Source organism: Protopterus annectens, chromosome 2.part0 (assembly GCF_019279795.1).
Source record: "Protopterus annectens isolate FY-2018-M chromosome 2.part0, PAN1.0, whole genome shotgun sequence".
Lineage (NCBI taxonomy): Eukaryota > Metazoa > Chordata > Ceratodontiformes > Protopteridae > Protopterus > Protopterus annectens.
The window spans coordinates 1,431,836,230-1,431,862,345 of NC_056728.1; the positions used below are offsets into that span (position 1 = coordinate 1,431,836,230).

The 26,116-nt window shown below is 38.9% G+C and overlaps 1 protein-coding gene across 1 annotated transcript in view; it reads left to right on the top strand.

Annotated features, from left to right (window-relative positions):
* The window catches only part of SEC24D (SEC24 homolog D, COPII coat complex component), an 866,900-nt gene that overhangs the window by 514,988 nt on the left and 325,796 nt on the right, over nt 1–26,116 (top strand). Inside the window, exon 10 of the mRNA XM_044061657.1 lies at nt 7,847–7,962. Within this exon, the coding sequence (XP_043917592.1) occupies nt 7,847–7,962 (116 nt within the window). The remainder of the gene's footprint in view (nt 1–7,846; nt 7,963–26,116) is intronic.

A 26,116-nucleotide genomic window follows, 5' to 3' on the forward strand; every position in this document is an offset into this window, starting at 1 on the left:
GACAATAATTTAAACTTTTGACTACTGGATTTTTACCAAAGTCAGAAAGGCACATTTGGTAGCCATCTAATACTAAAAGTCATGTCTGCCTACTACAGGGAGATCATTATATATTTTTATACTTACACATTATTAAATACACTGCATCATTTTGCAGTCTTCAAACAAGCCAACCTAAACAGTTTGAGAAGATACAGTGATTTCTTACGTGACAAAATCATGGGGTTGGAAAATTTTACTGTTGAGAAAGGCTTCAGGATTTTTCATTATATTCTGTTTCTTTTATGCTGTTAGGCAATAGCTAATCTAATTCTGTTTGAAAGTGCGTTGTTAATATATATATCAGTAACTGGAAAAAAAAATGACACCTACCTTGCACAAAGCCATCTAAGATTAAGGAATACACTTTCCCTTATGCTCAGAAGTCGGTCATTAATTTCCTTCAAAATAATTGTGATATACATCTGAGAAGTAGAAAATATCAGTGTAGGAATATACCAATCAAGGTTCTTGAAGGCCTGTAAGTCGTAAGCTTGATAATTGGATCCATGAACATTTATTTTTGCTTAGAATAGGAACGTTTGAGTATTAACCAGTACTGTTGAAGATCTTGGATATTAAAAAGGAGAGAGAGGGAAGCCACTAAAGGTTCATAAGTTAATACTAGGCTATCTGCCCTAGGGCATTTGTAAGCCTAGCCAGAGTGTGTTTGGCTTTCGCCACCCTTTTAGATTAGTTGACTGTGCCTCTGTATAGTAGGTCACAGAAGGTAGCCCTATTAAGGTTAGTTTGCTGTACCTCTGTCTAGTAGGGACACAGAAGAGATCATCATCATCTTTCGGCTTTTCCCGTTAGGGGTCGCTACAGCAGATCATCTCTTTCCATTTCTTCCTACCCTCTGCATCTTGCTCTGTCACACCAACTGCCTGCATGTTCTCTCTCACCACATCCATAAACCTTATCTTAGGCCTTCCTCTTTTCCTCTTACCTGGCAGCTCCATCCTTAGCATCTTTTTCCCAATATACCCATCATCCCTCCTCAGCACATGTCCAAACCAATGCAATCTTGTCTCTCTTGCTTTGTCTCCAAACTGTCCAACATGAGCTGACCCTCTAATATACTGATTCCTAATCCTATCCATCCTAGTCACACCGAGTGCAAATCTTAACATCTTTAACTCTGCCACATCCAGCTCTGACTCCTGCCTTTTTGTCAATGCCACTGACTCAAACCCATATAACATAGCTGGTCTCACTACTGTCTTGTAGACCTTCCCTTTCACTCTTACTGGTACCCGTCTGTCACAAATCACTCCTGACACTCTTCTCCACCCATTCCACCCTGCCTGTATTCTCTTCTTCACCTCTCTTCTACATTCACCATTACTCTGAACTGTTTATCCCAAGTACTTAAACTCGTCCACCTTTACCAACTCTACTCCCTGCATCCTCACCATTCCTCTACCCTCTCTCTCATTTACACACATATATTCTGTCTTAGCCCTGCTGACCTTCATTCCTCTGCTCTCTAGAGCATATCTTCACCTCTCCAGAGTCTCCTCAACCTGATTCCTACTCTCACTACAGATCACAATGTCATCTGCAAACATCATAGTCCACGGGGCCTCCTGTCTGATCTCATCTGTCAACCTGTCGATCACCACTGCAAATAAGAAAGGACTCAAGAGCTGATCCTAAATGTAATCCCACCTCCACCTTAAACGGATCTGTCACTCCCACTGCAGTCCTCACCACTGTCACACTACCCTCGTACATATCCTGTACCACTCTTACATACTTCTCTGCCACTCCCGACTTCCTCATACAATACCACAACTCCTCTCTAGGCACCCTGTCATATGCTTTCTCCAAGTCTACAAAGACACAATGTAACTCCTTCTGACCTTCTTTGTATTTCTCCAATAACGCTCTCAGAGCAAACATTGCATCTGTAGTGCTCTTTCCTGGCATGAAACCATACTGATGATCACTAATCATCACCTCCCTTCTTAACCTAGCTTCTGCTACTCTCTCCCATAATTTCAAGCTGTGACTGATCAATTTTATCCCTCTGTAGTTACTGCAGCTCTGCACATCACCCTTATTCTTAAAGATAGGTACCAAAACACTTTTTCTGCACTCCTCAGGCATCCTCTGACTTTCCAAAATTTCATTAAACAATCTAGTTAAAAATTCCACTGCCATTTCTCCTAAGCACCTCCATGCTTCCATTGGGATGTCATCTGGGCCAACAGCCTTTCCATTCTTCATCCTCTTCATAGCTGTCCTTACTTCCTCCTTGCTAATCTGTTTCACTTCCTGATTCACTATCCCCACATCATCCAACCTTCTCTCTCTCTCATTCTCTTCATTCATCAGACTCTCAAAATACTCTTTCCATCTACTCAACACACTCTCCTCTCTTGTGAGTACCTTTCCCTCACTATCCTTTATCACCCTTACTTGCTGCACATCTTTCCCAGCTCTGTCCCTCTGTCTAGCCAATCGGTACAGGTTCTTTTCTCCCTCTTTAGTGTCCAATCTCTCATACAACTCTCCATACGCCTTATCCTTAGCCTTCACCACCTCTCTCTTTGCCATGCGCCTCATCTCCTTATACTTATGTCTACTTTCTTCATCTCTTTGACAATCCCACTTCTTCTTCACCAGCCTCTTCCTCTGTATACTCTCCTGTACTTCCTCATTCCACCACCAGGTCTCCTTGTCCTCCTTCCTCTGTCCAGATGTCACACCAAGCACCTTTCTAGCAGTCTCCCTTACTAGTTCTGCTGTAGTTACCCAGCTATTTGGTAACTCTCCACTGCCTCCCAGTGCCTGTCTTAACTCTTCACTAAACTCCACTTCACAATCACCCTTTTTTAAATTCCACCATTTAATCCTTGGCACTGCTTTCACACTCCTCCTCCTCTTCTTGATCACCAACCCTACAGACCACTATTCCATGCTGCTTAACTGCACTTTCCCCTGCCACCACTTTACAGTCTCCAATCTCCTTCAGACTGGCCCTCCTACATAGGGTATAATCCACCTGTGTGCATCTTCCTCCACTCTTGTACGTCACCCTATGCTCCTCCCTCTTCTTAAAATACGTATTCACCACAGCCATGTCCATCCTTTTCGCAAAATCCACAATCATCTGACCTTCTGCATTCCTCTCCTTAACACCAGACCTACCCATCACTTCCTCATCCCCTCTGTTCACTTCACCAACATGCCCATTAAAGTCCGCTCCAATCATTAGTCTCTCACCCTTGGGTACACTCACCACAACTTCATCCAACTTGCTCCAAAATTTCTCTTTCTCATCCATTGCATACCCAACTTGTGGAGCATATGCACTAACAACATTCATCATTACACCATCAATTTTGAGCTTCATAAACATTACTCTGTCAGACACTCTCTTCACGTCTAAAACACTCTTGGCATATTGTTCCTTTAATATAACCCCTACCCCATTTCTCCTACCATCCACACCATGATAGAACAATTTGAACCCGTTTCCTAAACACCTGGCCTTACTTCCCTTCCATCTGGTCTCTTGCACGCACAATATATCAACCTTCCTTCTCTCCATCATATCAGCTAGCTCTCTTCCTATACCAGTCATACTGCCAACATTCAAAGTTCCTACCCTCACTGCTACACTCCTAACCTTCCTCCTTTCTTCCTGCCTTCGGGCATGCCTTCGCCCTCCTCTTCTCCTTTGGCCAACAGTAGCCCAATTTCCGCCAGCACCCTGTTGGCTATTCACAGAAGAGATCCCAGGGGTAAACCTACGATCTCCCATCCACTCGTCAAGATTTCTCTTGAAGAGGGTCATTGAGGGACTCTGCCTAACATGAATTGGGATTTTGTTCCAGAGTGAGGGGAGCCTCTGGGATATGAATCTGTCCCTCCAGCTTGTCCTATTTATTTCTGTGCTGAGGTTCAAGTCCCTGGAGCGTGTAGCTCTAAGGGATTTGGATTTCCTGAAGTGGAGCATGTCCATTAATTCTGAGTTGGACATGGCTTTATACGTCAGACACAGATCGCCTCTGAGTAGGTGGTACGCAACTGAGTAGAGCTGGAGCTTCTTCAGCCGAACTGCATAGGGCATCAGTTTGAGTCCCTTGATCCTCTTGGTGAGGTACTTTTGGGGTCTTTCCATTTGCTGCAGGTGTCGGGTAAGGTACATCCCAAATGGGGCATTGTATTCAATTATGGGCCTGATAAGTGATGAGTAGAGGGGCACAATGACCTCTCTTGATCTAGATGTGAACCCTTTAGTGATAAGGTGGGCTATATAGAAGGTCTTTCTAACCACTTTGGCAACGTGATGGTCAAAGGAGAGATTGCTATCTACTTGGGTCCCCAAGTCCCCAATTACTTCTTCCGTACTTAATGGATTACCACCTAAGTGGTAATTTGTGGGCACTTTGTTTTTCCCAAAGGGGATGACTATGCACTTTTTGGCATTTAGCTTTAGGCCATGGCTCTGGCACCAGTTATCCGTCTCTGTGAGACCCTTTTGGAGGATGCTTGTGTCAGCCGGAGAGTCGATTATGGCACCCAGTTTGCAGTCATCTGCAAACTTGGTCAGCCATAGTCCACCCGTGTTAGCCTGTACCTCGGAGAAATATATACCGAACAAGAGAGGTCCCAGGACTGAGCCTTGTGGGATGCCACTTGTAACTGGTTTAGAGTCTGACATGGCACCTGCTATTCTGACCATGTGGGTTCTATGCCTGAGCCAGTTTGCAACTCATCTTGTGACATAGGGGCTGATATTTAAGTTGGTGAGCTTATTTATGATGCCTGAGTGGGGTATTGTGTCGAAGGCTTTTGCGAGGTCTAGGTAAGCTGTGTGGACTACCTTCTCTTCATCTAAGGCTTTGGTAACTGTTTCAAAGAAGTCAACCAGGTTCAAGAGGCAAGATCTTCCCTTAACAAAGCCGAATTGGGTAGGATCCAGTGTCTGGAGGTTCCCAATGTCTTTGTTTATGATTTCCATGATGATACACAGCTTTGCAGACCAGGCTAGTCAGGCTTATAGGGCGATAGTTTCCGGGGTCTGTTGTGGCACCACCTTTGTGGAGCAGGACCACTGTTGCTGTGCTCCATTCCTTGGGTACATATCCTGTAGTAAGGCTGAGATTGAACAGTGACTTTATATGAGGGTTTAGTTCTTCTTGGAGCTCGTGTAAAACGCAGCCCGGGACACCGTCTGGTCCCATTGCTGCTGTGCTTTTTGCTTTGGAGAGGGCAGCTCTCCCTGTGCATCTGTGATCTCAAGAAGGCTACACTGTAGGGATAGACATTTGCTCTGGAAGGGGAGGAGAAGTTTGCACTGAACCTTTCTGCCAGGATGTTGGCAATGTCTGTGGGTTCAGTGTATTTTTTTCATTTTGCACTAACTCAGAGCATATCTGAGAGTTGCCTGCAAGGTTCCTGACAACTAAAGAAGGCCTTGTGATTATCTTTAGTGTCTTGTGCAATTTTTCTTTCGAAGCTGTCCGTAGATGATTTTATGAGGGATCATAGTTTTTTGCTAGTACTGATCAGAAATGCCTTCCCTTTTTGGGATTTTGCTCTATCATGTAGTATCTTTCTCCTTCTGTTGTATAGCTTATTTATGGCTGGGGTCCACCAGACAGGTCTCCTGCCTTTGGAGGAGTGAGTCTTGGTTTTATTTGGGATAGCATGCTCCATGCATTCCTGTAAGTGTCCATAGAATGCTTTTGTAAAGGATTCCGCGTTTTGGGCCGTATTTTCCACTGGCCTGGGGGCTTTGAAGGATTCCACCTCGGTTTTGAGAAGTGTGACGTTTGCTTTTGAGAAGTTCTTCACCGTGGTTTCCTTGGCTGGGGGTGGGGACGGAATATGGATGTTCAGTGAGATTAGTTTATGGTCTGATCTTACCAATGAGGGGTATACCTCTGGTGTGGAACATAGAGACCCCATGTTGGTAATGACCAGATCCAATATGTTTTCCCCTCTTGTGGGAGTGGTGACCAGTTGTTCCATAGCATTTGAGTTTATAAATTCTGGGAACCGTTGGGCGAGGGTGTTTGGGCTTGAGTAGTTTTCCCAATATATGTTTGGGTAGTTGAAGTCACCCAATATAATGGTGTTTGGAGAGACCTTCATATTCTCCAGTGTTCTCAGGAAAGTCGAGTGGGGTTCCTGTGTTTGGGAGGGTGGTCTGTAGCAGGCTACAAACTGAAAGGCAGTTTTGCCCACTGTTAGTTGCACATGGATGGTCTCCGATGCTTCGTGCAGTGCCACTAACCTGGAGATGTGGGTATCTTTGATAAATATGGATACTCCCCCTCTTTTTGTGGTTCAGTCCGAGTTTTGGGGCCGAAAAGCATGGTATGAAGTATAACCTGTTAGTGCTGGGGAGCCTTGAACCAGGTTTCTGTCACTGCACAGATATCGATATTCTCCATACTGAGGAGAGTCTCGAGTGCGTGCATCTTGAGGTTTAGACTTCTGGCGTTGAGCAGCATTACCCTTAGTTTTTTTTTTTCTTTGTGTTGTCTATGGAGGTGGGTTTGTCTTTTGAGCCTTGCCTAAAAAAAAAAGTTAGTAATGTAATATTTTACAGCACATTTTCTGATCATATTTCCTTTATTATACCTGGCCTTTGCTGGAGTCCTTAACTCATACATTTATCAACATGAAAAAGAAGACAATGAAATGAGGCTGCTAAGAATCTAGTCAACATTGCTGAGGTGGTTGCTGTTAACAGTTTTTGACAGTACTGCATAATCAAGTACAGATGTAATTTTTTCGAATGAAAGCATTACATTGCCTCTACTTTTCTCAAGATATTCCTCCAAGATGTGAAATTATTGGCATACTAGTTCAGCAAACAATTCTGGAACAGAAGTTGCAAATTCATTAATAGTGCTGCATTAAATTACATTGGACTTGGAGTTTATTGCAGTTGCACACATGTGCCTACACATTCCACAGATGCACATTTCTTGAACTACTTATCAAAATACAGTAGAAAACAGAAACACGTTTCATTGCTAGGCCCCTGTGCTCAGTCACATGCTTTTGTTTTCCTTTCCCTGGTTTCCAACATCATATTTATTATTATCCAGGATGCATTTCAGATTTAGGCTCTTGTATTTCATGGTTTAGAAATAAGACTTATTCTTTATTTAAATTACTGAATAATATCTTCTTAAACTCCAAGAAACCACAAGACAGCTGAAAATGTGTTGGTTTTCTTCCCCTAGTGAGTGTCCATCTGTATTTGTAATGGAAAAATGGGCACCTCCATCGGTACCAGCTTTAACTTCTGTTCCATGAATTAGTAACCACTTTATATAACTATACTTTCCCTGGTAAAAGAAGACCAGTGCAAGGTAGTCCTAGCTCTGAGAAGACTTGATTCTTTTCATTTGTGATATGGTTCTGTGTGCATGTATGTTGGGCGTTAATGTGTAGTCGTTACATAATTTATCCATTGAGAAGTAATTTAATCAGATGCATATTTTATAAATTCCTTAAGGTTTGCTTTGCTGCATATTGAAATACAAGAAGCACAGCCAGGTCTGTGTAACTGAGTACATGTAAAAATGCTAGTTCCTGTGTTTGTGCACATCTCTGCAGGACTTTTCTGTTTAAATATCCCACAAGCTATTAGAATTTGTAAAGTACATCAGAAAGATTTTTCCATCTTCTAATGTTCTGTAGTGATTCACTGCTATCAGTATTTTTCCTGCAGTAAAACATCAGAAAGTTGTTTTTTTATTCGAATTTAGAAAAAAATAATCTTCTGCTTTTGCATGTGTACAATAACCTTAATCTTCTGTTTTTGTATAACTAGTTCCTCAGTTCTATTTTCAACATCTAGACCACATTGGTAGAAGACTAGATTATTATGAAAGGCCAGAACTCTCTTTAGGATCGTATGAATTTGCTGCAACTTTGGACTACTGTAAGGTAAGTAACAGCATTCATTTAAGACATTTTAACAGTAAATAACCCCATAAATTGTATTATGTCCACTAAAACATTGAAAATGAAACTAGAAATGTCTGTTTTTAGAAGTTTTCCTTAAGTTTAGTTGCTGTTTTTTGTATTGCTTGAGCACACGCTTAACCAATAAGCACATACAATTTACCAACAGATAAAAGCAAAACTATGGTCCAATACATGACTTGGGACACAGCTTCCTCTTTTCATAGGGTCATGACAAGATGATATACTTGGGGAATTTTGTTGAAGCAGGGTGTTGAGCAAACAGCTAAAGAAATGTGGGCAGAAATTACTCAGAAGATTATAAGCAGGATTAGACTGGAAATTATTTAACATTAATAATTATATACACACAATTAAGATGTTTTTAGTTCTGCTGGTTCTTTAGGTAGGTCAGGCTTATGTATCACCTGAGGTATCATATATAGAAGAATATTAAATAATTTGGGATAACAAAAGAGAAAGAATGAAGTGAAAAAAAATAATACTGAAAAAATAGCAGAGTGGTTTGAGATTTCCAGATTTGGAGCTATACTGTATGGCCATGCAGTGCAGGTTAATATATTTGATTCAGGACTTTGAATATATACCCATATGGAAGGATATGATAGGTACAGTGCCCGACAAGGCAAAACCTGGAAAATACTTGTGCATTTTGGCACACCTAGGAAATAAAGAACATCATATACAGACTTGTATGGGTAAAACTTGTATACATAAAACTATTAAGCAAATCTTCACTTTAAAGGAGGTTAGACCTTGGAATAATAGAATAAAATCATTAAACTATATACCATATATAGTAATAAGAAAGAAACAAAAAGAATGTAATGATCATTTCGAAAAGAAAAAAAAAAGAGTTAAGATTTTGGAAGCAGATGATAAAAGGAGATGAGGTAATAAAAGGGGTTGAAGCTAGACATATTTTCGGATTATTGAAGTGAGATCAACTTTCATGCATATGTTGAATATCAGAGTTTCAGGAAGATATACAGAGACCGGATAGCCAACTTGTTAAACCACAAACAGTGGATTTTGTAATTGAAACTACAGCAGAAATGGCAGATTGGAAGAAAGAGCATACAAGCCAATATTTGACTGGAGACAATGCAGTATAAAATTTAAAATAGCATGGCATGAATGAGTAACTAAATATATTACAAATGATTACAGATCATCACTGGAGGCAGAAAAAATATATGTGTGTGTGTGTGTGTGTGTGTGTGTGTGTGTGTGTGTGTGTGTGTGTGTGTATATATATATATATATATATATATATATATATGCCTTATTCCTAGATATGCAACTAAATAAAACAGAAGTCTTGCATGGAAATGTTTTCACAAATATTTCTATATTCTGATACATGTAAACATGTTCACGTAGACAAGAGGTGTATGTTGGAGATATTATTCAGAAAGGAATTCTTGGAAGCATATATTTAAATAATATACAGAACTACTTCAGAACAAAAATGAACTAAACAATATGCTAAGTATTGTACTTGGAAGATAATAGATAATTTAACCTTAGTGTAGAGATGTTTTTATTGAATTGGTTTAAATAACATGTATTAAAGAGATGAAAGTGTTGCTATATCTTTTTGTTCAAAAGAGTAAAAAACAACCGCACATCTGGGATGAAGATATCACAGCAGTACACAAAGGACAGAATCAATAAAAAGTGGGTGACAACAAACACGGCTAAGTAAAATAAACCCAAACGCTTTTATTATAACTTGGTGCTAAATTTTAAAAAGTCAGTTGTGTTACTTATATATGTCACAAACTCATCCAGTATCTCTCTGCTTCTGACCAGACCAAGAATATATCGTCCACAAAGCGTTTGTAAAAGGTGATCTTGTTGCGATATGTTTCATGTAAAAGGGCTAGCTTGGTCTACCAACTGGCCATCACTAGGTTCACATATGAGTTGGCACAAGAGGTGCCTATGGCTACCCCAGTTTTCTGAAGATAGTATTCACTATTAAATATGAATGCATTGTTCTCTAAGCTAATCTCAATTAACATACATAGTAGATTAATCCAATTAGAAGTAAAGGCAGCCTGAACTGATAACATTTCTTTTAAAAAGTCTATTCCTGTCTGGTTAGGTATACATGTAAATGAGGAACAGGCATCTAGGGTGAAAAACTAGGTGTCTTCTGTAATAGATTGCTGTTGAAAGTATTGATACAGGGATTCCAGAAAATCTTGGGTGTCCCTTAGAATAGTGTCTGTCTTCAAAATAACAGGTTTTAACATAAATCAAAATGGGCTCAGTGAGCCAACCTTTGCCCAAAACTATTAGTCGAAGAGAAGGATTGTCCAAAGTTTTGTGAATTTTAGGGTGTCCCTTGATAATGGGTATAAGGGGTATCTCCACAAAAAAGTGATCATATAGTTCTTTGCTAATGTATCTGCTTAAAAGTCAGTCTAGTAGGTCATTTTGTACCCTCCTTGCCATATCATTGATTGTCTTAATGTCCACTTTAGTGTACATTGAAGTATCCATTCGCATTTCTTGCATAGTCTGTATGTAGTAGTTTGTACTCAGTATCACAGTTGCTCCACCTTTATCTGCTGGACAAATCATGATGTAAGAGTTATTCTGTAGTTCCTTAAGTGCTTCCCTTTCTCTCTTGGTTAAGTTATAAAATCTCTCCTTGATGAATGTGCCATTGTTGTACATATTATATAGATCTTGTTCACATGTTTTCATGAATGTTTCTATCTGTGGACATAAAGTAGGTGTATATGTACTTGGTTTCTTGAAAATATTTGTATTAGATTCTGCGTTGTGAAACAGCTTAAGCATGACATTCCGGCAGTAATAATTAATAGTAATTCCAAGAGGCCTGTGAATAACCAAGATGCTGACCCTATGGTTCCACTTATTCAGAATTATTGGTAAGCTGGCAAAAAATTAATTTTGAGATGAGCTTTAGTTATATGAAGTTATTGATTGATTTTTTCAAACCTATAGAAGACAAACTAGTTATTGAATTTAATTCTAAGCAACAAGACTTTTTGAACCAGTTTCATGTTTCACCTATGAAGGCTTTGGGGGATTTGCTAGAGAATACTAGACTTTATTAGCTGAAACTACAAACACAAAAACAACGTAAACTAGAAAGTGATATGATGGATTTCAGAGCAGTAGAAGTTTTTTCTTGGCCACACAAGAATGGAAGGGCAGTGGTTCATTAGGTATCATCAGAGACAATGCCACATCTGCCCACCCCTAAACCTCCTTCACTAGAGACCACACGAGAGGCAGCAAAGAAGAAGGAAGTATCTGAGAATGAACAGCTCAACACAAAATAGTGGCAACAATGCATGAATTGAAGATACCAGTGATGTTATTACCCTTGTACACAAAGAAACTGATGTGAGATCTAAAACAAACAATAGTTTTGACCAGGTTTTTCCAGGGGTCCCCTTACCTATTCGAGAACAGTACAAACAAGATCAGTCCAGAAGCAGAGGAAGGAAGAGAAGGAATTGAAAGAATTCTTCCAAGGATGTAAGGCCCTTAATGACAGTCAACAAGCTCTGGACACAGAGCACAACAACTTAATCTTCAGTCTTTCAAATCACATATTGACAGACGATCAACACAAAGTCCTACAGAAAGTACTTTCTTTCATTCCAGTCACTTCCAGTAATTTTAGTGATATAGTGATTGCCATCACTATTTTGTCAGAATGTTATGCTCAAGCTAATGTTTCACAACACAGAATCTAATGCAAATAGTTTCAAGAAACCAAGTACATATACATCTACTTTGTGTCCACAGACAGAAACATTCATGAAAGCTTGTGAACAACATCTATATAATATGTACAATAATGGCACATTCATTGAGAAGAGATTTTATAACTTAACCAAGATAGAAAGTGAAGCACTTAAGGAACTACAGAATAACTCTGACATCATGATTTGTCCACCAAAGGTGGAGCGACTGTGATACTGAGTTCGAACTACTACATACAAACTATGCAAGAAATGCTAATGGATACTTCAATGTATACTAAAGTGGACATTAAGACAATCAATTATATGACAAGAATAGTACGAAATGACCTACTACTAGACTGTCTTTTAAGCAGATACATTAGCAAAGAACTATGTGATTACTTTTTTGTGGAGACACCCCTTATACCCATTATGAAGGGACTCCCTAAAATTTGCAAAACTTTGGACAATCCTCCCGTTTGACCGATAGTTTTGGGCAAAGGTTGGCTCACTGATCCCATTTTGATTTGTGTTGAAAACATGTTGAAACCTGTGATTTTGTAGATAGACACTGTTCTAAGGGGCACCCAAGATTTTCTGGAATCCCTGTATCAATACTTTAAACAGCGATCTGTTACAGAAGACACCTGGTTTGACACCCTTGATGTCTGTTCCTTATTTACATGTATATCTATCCAGACAGGAATAGACTTTTTAAAAGAAATTTTATTGGTCCAGGCTGCCTTTACTTCTAACCGGATTAATCTACTGTGTATGTTAACTGAGATTATTTTAGAGAACAATGCATTCATATTTAATGGTGAATCCTGTCTTCAGAAAACTGAGGTAGCCATGGGCACCTCTTGTGTCAACTCATATGCAAACTTAGTGATGGCCATTTTGGAGACCAAGCTAGCCCTTTCACATGAAACATATCGCAACAAGGTCACCTTTTACAAACGCTTTGTGGACTATATATTCTTGGTCTGTGTCGGAAGCAGAGAGATACTAGATGAGTTTGTGACCTATATAGGTAAAACAACTGACTTTAAAATTTACCACCAAGTTATAAAAAAAGCTTTTGGGTTTACTTTACTTAGCCATATTTGTTGTCACCCAGTTTTTATTCTGGTTCTATATTTTTTTGTTGTTAGGTAAAAAAGCTCAATAACAGATAAAAAGATGATTGCAGAGATTAAACATATGGAACTGAGAACTATTAGAGATCAAAAACAGAACTCCATAACAGAAAAATGGGCTGTATGAGATTCTTTAATGGAAATTGAGCTTGAAGAGGACATTGACACTGAGTCGAGCACCTAAAACGTACACCTCTTTAAAAAAGTACACTGTAATACCAGGTATGGAATAACTGGTCCAATTTTTAAGATTCGAAATGTAGTCAAAATAAAACAGTATGGTCACTAGTTAATTCCTGGTCTCATATTACATTGTAGATAGTTAATTTATGTGTTTAACTGGTTTTGTTTATAGAAATATGTTAAACCAAACTGGAGATGAAGACGAGATAGGGCAGATATTTGTAATATATGAATATGCATGTTTAGCAATGCATGTTATTGAAAGTTAAGTGTAAACACTGATTGTCTCACTTGAGGCTAGTTTGTTAGTGTTCTGTAATCATGTCATTTTAAGATGGTTGTATCTACAGTCAGCACCGAAATAGCAAGTGGTCAACAGGCACTGACAGAAAAAGGTGTATTAAAAAAATCTGTCAAAGTAAGCAGGTCCCAACAACCCACCTAGTCAGCAAGACAGGTAACTCAGATAAATGCAGTCATCTAGAAATGGAAGAGGATTAGCAGTAGTAAACCATTTTTAAGTTGTGTAAAAAGGCTTCTTCCACACCAGCTGCAAAGTTCTATGCTGAAGGCAAGTCATCTTTTTGTCATACAACCTCCTTACATTCCTAGAGACAACATGATAAAAAGTAGAGGGGGGAAAGAGAGAGAGGGTCAAATTTGAAAAAAAAAAATGGTGGCCCCCTAAAACCAGATGAAGAACCTAAAGATAGTTACAATTTGAAATCTTGGACCCACTTTGCTGAGTTGCGAGACACGAAGATTGAAAAGCGTCCCTGCAGAAATGCTTTTTAATTAGTTTTGTTATACAGTGTTGTGGTGTTCGGTTGCAATCTTGTGATCACACTTTTTAGCATCATTCCCCACTAGGTTTACGTTCTGTCTTGAAGTCTAGTGTAATGTATGATAAGGACAATGTCAACAACATATCCCCTGTTTTTCTGTCTTCTGAGTAGTTCATAATCTGTAAGTATTAGCCTAGCAAAGGGGCAAACCACTGGCCCCATTTCACCAACACTGAATATCCCCTTTCTGTAAAAAATGTTCCATTTGGCTGAGTGAATAAGTGCTGTAGTTGCACCAACTACTGCTTTAATTACACTGACTACCCATCTAGGCTGCTTGGATTGGGATTTGAGTAATGATGAACCCCTCTTTAAAGTCTTTCCATTAAGTAATGACTTGTGTATGTTAACTTCCACAAAGAGGAAATTATGGGGCCCATGGCACTGGTCACACCTAGCTGTGGCTGGGTATGTTGCATCCTTGTAGAAGCAGGATTGGTTCTTGCTGTCAATGTGGATCTTCATGGAGCCAGGAAAGGGGGGAATCAAGCATAAGAACATACTTGTATGATGGATGGGTGGGCTGATTCTTGGTACCTGAAGTTGGCCTGTTTCTTCCACCTGGCTGTCTCCAAAAGGGGGAAAAAGGGGCTGAGTAAGATTCTTCATCAGGAATGAATAAGCTTTAGGCAGAGCTGTAAGTAGGGTGGGGCAAAAGGGGTGGCTGCCCAGACATTGTCTACTGGAGTCACAGTTGTCAGTTGCTGATGACGCAGAAGTGCAGTACGAGAATTTAGTTAAGAAGCCACGGGGGATATAATGCCTTCTTATATGAATGCAGATAATCCGTTCTGCATCCTGACTGTTATTTACTTTCTTTTTTTGTCCTCAGTTTAGGATTGAGGATGGGTGACAGTCTGCAGAACTGCTCAGGGCACTAGATGACCTAGTTACGGCTCTTACTGTAGGTCTCCCACCAAGCCCCTCACGGAATGCCTTGGTCTTTCCTCTCATATGAATGAATGGGTTGATTATGTGCAGATAAATTTTCTTCGACTAAAAAGAGAGCCATAAGTTGTTAAATCAGGTGAATAGGCATTCCATATAAATGACAAATACACAGACATTTTTTCGTTTGGGTGTGAATGAGTTGCGTGTGTTTCACTAATCAGCATGCCATTAGGGTGCTCTTTTCATTCTTGAGCAGAGCAAAAGTCAGTTTCAGTACAGCTGTGCTAGCTCATTCTTTATGGTGTATTTACTCCTGTTTACACACTTAGGTTGTTTTGGATGCAATTATTGTTCTCTGACTCAGACCTCTATCAGCCGTGGTTTGGAATAGAGGAAAATGATTTATGTTGGAAAACAACAACCACAGCCTCTCACAGACCATGTTTGTACAATTAAGAAAAAAATGCTTTGTATAGACATACAATACAGTGAGACAGTACAGTACAGTGAGAAAGCTGTAAGAAGTTTCTATTTTTCATTCTTGATTTATGGGTAAAAGAGATCATGATTTAGATTTGGAAGTCTATTGGCAGTTAAGATTGCATGCTAATCAAAGCTTTGGATTTCATCAGTCACTAATATTATTTGTTTAAAAACACAGATTCTCTGATGCATCTACGGTTGTACACATACACCAAACTGAAATTTTGTTTTTATTTTTACAATGTTTTATTTACATCACCTTTTATCTTGCTTTAATTTAAAATTAGTCATTCTTTGTATATAACCACCTAGTGTTATAAGTATGTGTTGGCTGGTTTCATTTTTCATGTTGTTTAATACAGGCAGTTTTTAAAGTGAGACAAGTTCTTATGTTTGTTATTCTGATAAAAGTCTTGTTACCATTAAAGTTGAAAGTACTATGTTTTGTACAGTGGTTTACAAATCCTTTCCACTTGTTTCCTGCGTTGTTTTTTGCTTTTGCAGCAAGGGATTCCAAGATTCTAGGGTATTGTTTCAAAATATTGCACTTCCTGTTGCCATTTTCAAAATGATACCTTGCTGATAATGTTATCCATGATGTCTTCCAAACATATGGACAAAAATATAACCACCCAAAGTTTCATATTCTGAGAAATAAAAAAAATATTGTATCTCTGTAGGTGTGCTTGGTAATATTATATTCCTCTAGGTGTGCTTGGTAATATTATATCTTTGTAAGTGTGCTTGGTAATATTATGTCTTTGTAGGTGTGCTTGGTAGTATACCATCTTTGTAGGTGTGATTGGTAATATTATGTCTTTGTAGATATGCTTGGTAATGTTGTATTTTTGTAGTTGTGCTTGGTAATATTTTATCTTTGTAGGCATGCTTGGTAATTTTATGTCTTTGTAGGTATGCTTGGTAATATTATATATTTGTAGTTGTGCTTGATAAGATTATGTCTTTGTAGCTATGCTTGGTAAGATTATATCTTCACAGTTGTGTTTAAAAAGTATTATCCACTTACCTGTGTATGAGGAGAAGCTTATTGGGGAGATTCTCCTGCGGTGGTAGATGATTCTTTCTCTCGAAGGCCTGGGGTGCTTCTTGTTCGGTTGGGTCTAGGTGCCTTTGGGAGGTAATTTACTAGTCCTTCTTTATGGAAAAACAATTCAGTAGTCCTTCATTATGGGAAAGTAATAAAGACAAGTACTCAGTTCCGTTCAAAGTGTAAGTTCCTTTATTACCAGATGAGCACTACTTAGAAGATTGAGTACAAGTGGTTTAATTTGGCTTTATATTACAGTTTTCATGGGTGGGTCTAAGGTAGTCACCTCCCATTACATCATAGGGAAGTGTATGGGGGAGGGTTCATTTTATTGAAACATCCATGATGTCATGGTGGGCCTGACCTTCTGTGTGTCGGGGTGGGTTACCCAAAGATCAAGTCATGCTTTTGCAATAAATAATCAGAATCTTGAAATAACATAAACTGAAATTAAATAAGACCATATAAAAATAACAGTAATAAAAGTACAACATAAAAATAAAGCAAAAATAAACATAAATCCATTCATTTTTCAACATTTTGTGTCATGTTTTGACAATTCTAATGATGGTTAACACACTTCTGTTCCCTATTTTTGTGTTTTTCTTCTAAATAAAGGGTATCTGTAGCAAAATGTTAATTCAGATGGTGAAATACTGTTGAAACAAGCCCATTGGTGGATATCTTATTTTATTTATAACTTTTGTGTTTTATTTAATTTGTTTTATCTGCCATGGAAAAACAAAATGTTGGTCTTCTAAGTATATTGTGGCGCTTTCAATAAGTCTTCATCTGATCTGCAAGGAATATATTCTTAATAAGTTGATTGAAAGTTGTTCATCTAGTGACTCTAACGCTGGCTCTCATTTTATGGACAAGAAGCTTCAATGTATAACATGGCTATCTCATTTGAAAGTATACTGTGACTTTTCTATGGGTTAGGGGTGAACTGGTGCTTTTTCAACTGCATTCCCTTACCTTCAGAGTGGAGAAATAACCACACTGCTTTGATCAAGTTTTTGGGAGCTATAATTATTCAGATTGCACCATCAGTAAGTCCGTCACTGTTGTGGACCACTGGAGCAGCATAGGTCCAGCCTTCAAACTTTTGCTGTAAATGTGTGAAAGGCATTATAGGCCTACACTGCCAGGGTGTTCTCCAAAGCTTTATTCATGGCTCAGTAACTACAAAGATGTTTACATTCTCCAGGATGAGGAAAACATGCAGGAAGGGGAGTTTTTTGTTCAGACTCCTGAAATTGAGCAGTATCACCTTTAGATTATTCTGAGTTGGTTTAGCTATGTCAGATGGTTCTGGCAATGCCTAAAAGGGGCACTATGGGGGTGAATAGTATTTGAAAGCTTAGAGGGGACCAGTGCAGACCATCACTGGTGAAGTATTGTGGTCTGTCAACCATATTCTCCCTGGCCAAGAAATATTGTACCCCCTTCAGTTGACTCCAAAATCTAAGCCAGTTATTAAAATCTATTATTTTTTGTTCATATTGTGGCAGCATCCTTGGAGAAGGTAGAATGCGTCTCAATGTTAGGCTGATACCCATCTGGGATACCTAATCCAAGAGCTCCATCATGTCTCTCTTCATGACCTCCATGGTTCAATGACCTGAGTGCTTGCATGATGTGGCAGATTCTGAACCTTGATTGGCAATTAACCTTAACCAATCCCTTGCTCAACTTTGTGCGAGGAATATCGTCTCCCTCAGAATGGAGTCTCACTGCCAGAACAGACTATTTCTAAGTGGTTATCCCATTCAATCCATTTTTCTTATTCTTACCATAGTAAGTCCCTCGTTTAGAAGGCTAAAGCTCACTCTAGCAGACCTCTGGTGACTTCTAATACATTTTGGAAAGGGTTGGACTTTAGAACTATTCTAGAAGCAGCTACTTGACTTTTTTGTTCATACCATCACCAAAATTTATAAGATTGATCTGGCCAGAGGAGGATTTGCTAGATCAGTTTTCCAGGGACTCCTAGAATCTAACCCTCCATCTTTCTCCCTGGCCATCTAGACTTTAGCAGTCATCCCATATAGCAAATTCTACCTACAAAAGTGACCTAATGATGAACAGTTGTGTAAGTAAACGTACTATAAGAGTACACAGCTGTACTTTCTATACTCAATTAAAAGCTCAGCCAGCCTGGTCTTTCACTTAGCAGGTTTACCTTTATAAACGCGATTTGCAGAAGGGCAAGCTACACATACCGAAAGGCAGTCTGCAAGATATACAAATGTCAAATGTAAAAAGATGCGAGTGGGTAATGAGCGAATGCACAGTGAGATTCGCTCATTGCACATTCGACATGCAGGGGCGGATTGCTCTATAGTGGGGATCATGAAATGGTTCCTTTCCCCACTGTAGTGCAGTCTTGGAGTTAGAATAATAAAGTAGGGGGGTGTGGGGTGTGCAGCCCCCCACATGGGGGGTGCAGGGGGCTTGCCCCCTGCTTTACACTTTTTTTTTTTTTTATTCGACTTTCATGTTCGAAAAACAGTGAATCTGTGTGTTGACATTGTTAGTTTTGTGGATTAGAGTTGCTCATATGAGCACTCGCCCTTCTGCAAATTGCGGTTATAAAGGTAAACCCACTTAGCACTCCCATATCACTTTCTCTTTGCTTATACTTTATCAGTCTGTGGTAGGGAAGGCAGTCTGTAACCTACAATTTAAATGCCTGCATGGCCTTATCCTATTTTTCTATCTTTCCATCAATAGTTATTTGCTCCCATTTATTTTATATCTTGAAACTAATTGAAACTGTCACAAAATGTTGTACAACATCAAAATGTCCCTTTCTGGATGTATCAAGTTCATGTGATATAATCTACAAATAAAGTTAACTTTTCTTGATTACCTTACCAGTTATATCCTTACATTTGTAATTCTCTTATTTTTGTTGCTAATCATTCTAAATGTAAATCAGATAAAAGAGAAATAGGACATTCTTGACTTTTTCCTCTGTTCAAATACAACTTGGTATAGAGAGAAACTGTCCCACCTCAATTCTTGCCTCTGACTCTTCACATATCCTCCTTATTAACACTATTATTCTGTCAGGGAATGCAAATGTTACCATTGCCCTACACATATAACAAAGCTGCCTCGAGTGAATATTTTCTCTGCATCAAGACCCAATAATAATAGCAGTGTTTTCTTATATTCTGCCTCCCTATGAGTCATCTTTGTTCTGTTAACGTTGTCAGAGGTATGCTGCCCCCCCACTAAACCATATTGATCCATATTTCTATCTCATACCTTCTCATCTTAGTGATTAATTCTTGATACTCATCTTCCTTTAACCTTTGCTTAGTTAATTCTTCCTTAGATATTTCCATTTGTGCCCTTTCTCAGTTTCTGTATTCCTCTGATTTGAATAAATTTGCATAGAATTTCCAAAATATTAATAATTAACTATTAATTAGCTATTAATAATAGGTCTCTGGTTAATATTCTTGTCATATGTCCCTACATTTGGCAACAACCCGTTCTACTTTCTGTTGCCTAAGTCATTCTGCTAAAAGTTTTTGTGGTCTAGTGTTGTTTTCGGAAATATCTGCTTAACAGCAATCTTTTTATACCCATACATATTATCAAAATGCTCCCTTATCTCCTCTTTAGCACTGTACATTTGCTCCTCTTCTTTTCTGTGTGATCCCATTATTGTGCAATACTTTAACCTTTATCACCCCTCTAAATACCTTCTATTATCTCTTGACCATATCTCATTCTGTTTTATTTCTACCCTATTTTAAACTCAATTTTCATTCTATCCTAATCAGTAGCTATCCCGTCTGAAGAAATTTCTGTCTTCCTAACAACTCTCAAATAATTTACACTAACCGTTCTTTAAATTCCTGTTTTTAATAAGTAGAAAAGTACTGGTAACTGATTTTTGCTTCATTTTCCAGTATTTTTATCTTAGTTTTTATTGGTGCATGATCTGAAATAGTTATCAGATGTGTGTCGAAGCTGTCAATTAAATTCACATGCCCTTGTGAAATATCGTTTCTATCCAGTCTGGCTCAGTTATTGTATCTTGGAGAATAGTATGTAATTCTGTCAGAGTTCCTACTACTGAATTCATGTATTCCAGACCAAATATTTTCATATATTTCTTCAGAACTCTGCCCTCTTTTGTTACATTTTCCCTTCTAGGTCCCCTTGATACATCTTCACTATTACAAATCTAGTTTTGTTCTCCACTGATAAGTAATATTCTCTGCTGAAAGTTGATTTTTTTTCTCCTCAAGTTTTCTTAAGCTCAATAATAGCAGTTTTTGGTGGAAAGTAAATACATGCCAGCATAATCCTCCTCCTTTGCCAATACCGTCTTACATCCTCAAATCTACCATTATTGTCTTTGTTTTCCTGTTCTATAACTACTGCAGCCCATCTTGCAATCAATATTATTACTCCCTTTTTACTTTGTCCCAGGTATTCTGCTCACTATCCATCCTGAAATCCTTTCTTTATCAAATTCACATGTTCTTTTCTCTCTAAATGTGTCTCCTACTGCATTACTGTTTACATTCTACATTTCTTAATATAATTCAGTAATCTTTTTTGTCTATACCTACAAGTTAATTTAAATTCAAGATAACCTGGAGAGAGTGGCCCTTGTGATAGAAAGCTATAGCTGAATGGTTAGCATTCTAGATTATGGTAATGACTGCAGTCCAGCTTATTTCCACTTATAAGTAAGGACATGGCATCTTGGTGTAGGGAAGTCATTGTGCCACTGTACTCAGCCCAAATTAAACCCAGCATTGGGTATAGTTCCCCTTTAGTATGTATCTGACCAGGCACATGCAACAACTGGAATATCCACAAAGGTTCCTCACAAAAGGAATCCAGGGCATAAACACAGCATCTTATTCAGATTGCCTCAAAGTCCTATCTCTATACTTGTTATATGTTTCCTATAGACTGCTGAGAGGTGATTTATGCCTGGCATACAGGGCATCCTTGGATCCTGCTCTGATGGCCCTTTTTTCATCTCTGCAAAATGAACTGCAGCAGAACTGCTTGATCTAAGGATTTAAACTTTGCTTGTGATGTAAAATAGAACATGTTGGAGGGACAGGTATGTATCTCAGAGAATCCACATTCTCTGGAATAGGTTTTCCATCCATTGGAAGCAGAGATCTTCCTTAACTATAGTCAAGTGCAACCTGGACCAGTGGATGGGGAAATGTACCCCTAGTCTGACACCTATGTCTCTAATGAGCAATGGCAGCCATTAAATCATACCCTAACTAACATAAAATAACCTGTAAGGCACAGTAACCTGTGGGATACATTTGGGTTACATGGCTAGGCTTATAAAGGCTATTGTTATTTGTTGTTAGCCTAGTATACACCTATGAACCTATTTTTTCCACGTATTACACATAACAGTTCTGTTGACTGTGTATTCCAGCCTTTGTCTTACATGCACACACTGGCAGGCTGATCTTTTATATAGCTGTTTCTTCTTATTTCCATTTGAGCCTATTTACATTTGTCAAGATTTTTTGCTTTAATGAAAACCCTTAAACAAAAAACTAAACATATTTTAGCCCCTCATCCCCTGTCAACTTAGAACAAACACACAAAACCATGTACATTTCCAATTAATGATCAACAGCTCCACCCAACAGATGTTACCAAACCTAAAATGAAGTTACCCATGCTAAGCCCATGTTACAGACTGTGTTCCCAATTACATTGATTGCTTCCTGTATTTTCTTTCTCTCAACTCCCCTACCAGATGTGAAAAACAGGATGCATGCTTTAAGTAAAAGTGCACTGGCAATGTTTAAATAAAACTAAATTGTTCATTGTACTATCAAATGCTTTGAAGTTTTAAGGCTGCTCTGATTCACTTCTAATTTTAGACTTTATTTTTCAGTAGACTGCTTGCTGCTGTACTTTTACATTTTGCATTTCTCTCTGTCTGCAAAGAGTGCTTAGAACTCTCAAGATTAATTGCTTGCACCTGCTGACAGCTTGCCTTCAGCTGTCAGCAATGGTAAACATAAGAGCTAACAACTTTGCAGATGTTTAAAGAAATACATAAACATTTCACTCAGAACATAATGTACAGACTTCTCCTAGCTAACTGTTGTCAGCCACAGACTTCATGTCTCTTGCTGAAAGTATTTGCTAATGATAAAAGTTATCAGTGGTGTAAGTTTTGATATTTACCTCCCTCCATTGACATGTTTCCATACTATGCAAGGTAGTTGTCAGAACTAAGCTATCCTTCATGCCTAAACTGGCTTCATTGTGTATCTTAATCACTCTGTTCAATTAACAACATTCCTTTCACAACAAAAACATATGTGAAAAAGGAATATTAAACTCCTTGGATGTCCATAGATAACTCATATTGTGTGAGGGCACAGAATGTTAGATATACACAACAATTCTGTATGTCTTTTGTGCAGGACAAGTAATACCTCTCTGTCACTCAACTGACCTTGTCCAGTGTTTTGTTCATTGCATTGTTTTGTGTGGAAAATAAAACAAAGGATTGTCAGGAGGGTGAAAAGGGCATTACACAATGTTAGCTTCAACATCTACTATGCATTTGTAAATGTTTCAGCTTATGATTTGCATAAAGGTATGACCCGAACGTCTGTCCTTGAATTCATAAAAACTTTACAAGCCAGATGCCCAGACTACAAGCAGAGGTAGTTCTGACAGGATACTTTTATAGTAAAACCTGTCATAATTAGTCCATCCGAGCATCCTACAATGTAGCAAAGGAGTAGTGCTTAGAATTCTTCAGTTTGTTAAGGTGCTATAAAAGTCATCTTTGAAGTAAGGAAGTGTACACCTGTCTGAGGTACTTACCATGATGATGATTCATTGAGAAACAGTCTTTTACAGCAAGACATAACTGTCACATCACTTCTTTCTACCTGAGAACCTTCCTTTTCCTGTGATTATAACTTGTGTTTAGGTACTTAAGTGCATTTAGTGTTTACTTCCACTGAAAATGTGATCAGCCATTTGCTAACATGATTGTTATATATTTTTTTACGTTTCTCTAATGAGCTAAAAGTGTAATGCATGGCAGTGCTAGCTTTATAAAGGGCATTTGCTAGCCAGTGTGTCAACACTGGCATATAACAGACATTACTTTACCAGAATCAGAATACAGTCCGATGGAGGTTCACTCTATATAAATGGCTAACGTATGTATAGAAGCCCATGTTTTGTACTACGGCAAGAACTTCTCCCCTGAATATTTGCTACATTGTTGAGAGCTTCACACAACTTTACTGCCTTCTTCCATCAGTGTCACTGTTCATAGGTGATTAGTAGGATAGTGGCACAAAAGCCTTTATAAGCCTAGCCAGTAATACCTAGGATATGACAGTATTATATCTTAATTCCCCAGATGTGGGATGGAGTAGTAGTGGGTCTTTGGGTTTTGGAGCTGTGAGTCATTTTACAGATGGCCTCTGTCCATAAGGGATGTGGGCAGTACCCCTGGAGTGAATTTACAGTTATCCATCCATTTTTCTAAATTATTTTTGAAGAGTGTGAGAGATAGGCTTTGTTTTAGAAAGATAGGAAGATGAACTAACCTCTAGGATAGAAATCTGTCTCTCCAACACTGTATCTGTGTACATCTGCTAGCTTCATTGCTCCAGAGGTTTGAGTCCCTACTTGGACACTTGTCCAATATTGCATAAAATGAGTAGGTACCACAGAAGCCTACACAATTGACAGAATGAAGTAGCTACTTTGCCTGCTAGCTCGTCCTGGGGATGTGTGTGGGAACTAGCTATGACACTGCCATTCCTTAATAATGACAATTCCATGTCTCAAGAGGATCTCTGCCTAACCGTGGCAACATCTTCTTTTAAGTCCTGTTTGTATGCAGAAGCATTTATGTATAGTTTAGGCTGTCTGAGTGCACTGCATGGGAGAGGCCGCCTTGAGAGAAGAAGGTAATTCTCCCAAGTTCTGTTTTTGGGGAAGCTGACCTATATCACACCAGAGCATGATTTGAGGGTTAATGATCCCGTTGTGAAGGTGACAAATTAGGACAGTGCTGAGGTAGGAGGGAAGTTGGGTGTAACCAATAATTGGCAGACACAGAACTTAAAGAATGAATTAACAAACTGTATACTTTGCTGGGAAGTGTAGAGTCATGCATATTGGTGTAAATAATGCTGAGAGGAGCTATGTATTTAAAGGACTGTCATTGAATTTGAACAAATAACAGAAATATTTAGGGAGTTTGGAGGACACTGAATATCAAATTAGTATTCTATTTTTTTTTTTTTATTTCTCCCAAGTTTTTTGAGTTTCTGATACCATGACGGGAATGGATTTTATTTTATTTATTATTTATTTTACATTTGTTGACCGAGCTAGTCTAGCTGGAGATATTTCCATTTTCAGTAGAGGCCCGGGGAGAAAAGCTCCACATACTTAATAATAATATAGAAAAAAAAAAAAAAAAAAAAAAAAAAAAAATGGATCCCATTCCTAAGTCAAAGTTTGATCAAAGTTCATGAAATTAGTATTGTTTCATCTTTGATGTTAGCCAGAAGTGCTCTTTGTAGCACATGCAGTGTGCCCACTTAGACAAAAGAGCAGCAGTGGCCGAGTCACCCTGAAATATCCCTTTTTGAATTTTTATTCCTGGAATAATAATTTGTCCTTTATTGTGGCTTAACTGCAAAGTAGTTTGCCACTGTCTCATGGTCGGTCTAGTGTAATCAATCAGTGTAGGGTATATCTTATACATTTTTAAGCACTCTTTTAACCATGAATATGGGATGCTGTCAGATGCTTTTTTGTAGTCAATCCATGCCATACTTAGATTCCCCTTTTCACAGATGTTCTTCGTGTTTCACTGTTGCAGTCATCACTTGTGGGTTATCTCTGCAGGGTACCCCTCAGCCGGCCTGAATACCAGAGTAAAGGATTTCCCTCAAGCGTCAGCTGTTCATGTACAGTGGGCTGACATTAGGTCGTCAGGGCTATAAAGGGTGACAGCCAATGCCATTACATCAGTCTTTCTTCCCGGGGAGCCCAAAGCAGAAGCAGTTTTGCAAGTGCACCAGTTGACCATTGCCAGAGTGAGGAAAACCATGTAAAGCTAAGTACCCCATTGGGGAACATTTTCTTGCTTTTAACAGATGTCAGAGAAAGTCAATAATTGTCGAGACTTCCATTCTCTCTGCGTCACTTGTTTAGGCCCAGACCACGACGTGCCCGGGTGTCGGTTCTGTGCCCTGTTTAATGCTAGAACCATACGAAGAAGAGCTGAAATTGTAGCTAGGCATTTTAGTGAGTCTTTTTCTCAACATATGACGGTCTCTCAACCGGCTACTGACTTACTGAGAAAAAAGAAAGAAAAGGATAGAGTTAGGCCTCTAAAAGTTAGGCCTTCTGACAACTCAGGTCAAAAGTTTGGTATTTTTCAACTCAGTGCTACAGCTGAACTCAATGAGGCAACTTCTCAGCCCCTGACACCAGCCATGGAGCCGTTGCAGGCCTCTACCGAGACCCGTTCAGAGTCCAGTACACCACCGGATCCACCTCCCTCTGCCAGAATGTTGCCGCTTTCTCACGCAGTCGGGTCCGGGGCTGCTTTTCAGGCACCGGCTTCCCCTGAGACTCCTCCGACTACTGAAGCCAGACTCATGCCAACAACAACCCCGCTGGTTAAACTCACTTTGTATAAGACTACCGATCCATCCAGGCCCAAGCCTAAGACTACTCCCAAAAAGGTCCCTCCCCAAGCACCCAGCCACTGACCTGCAC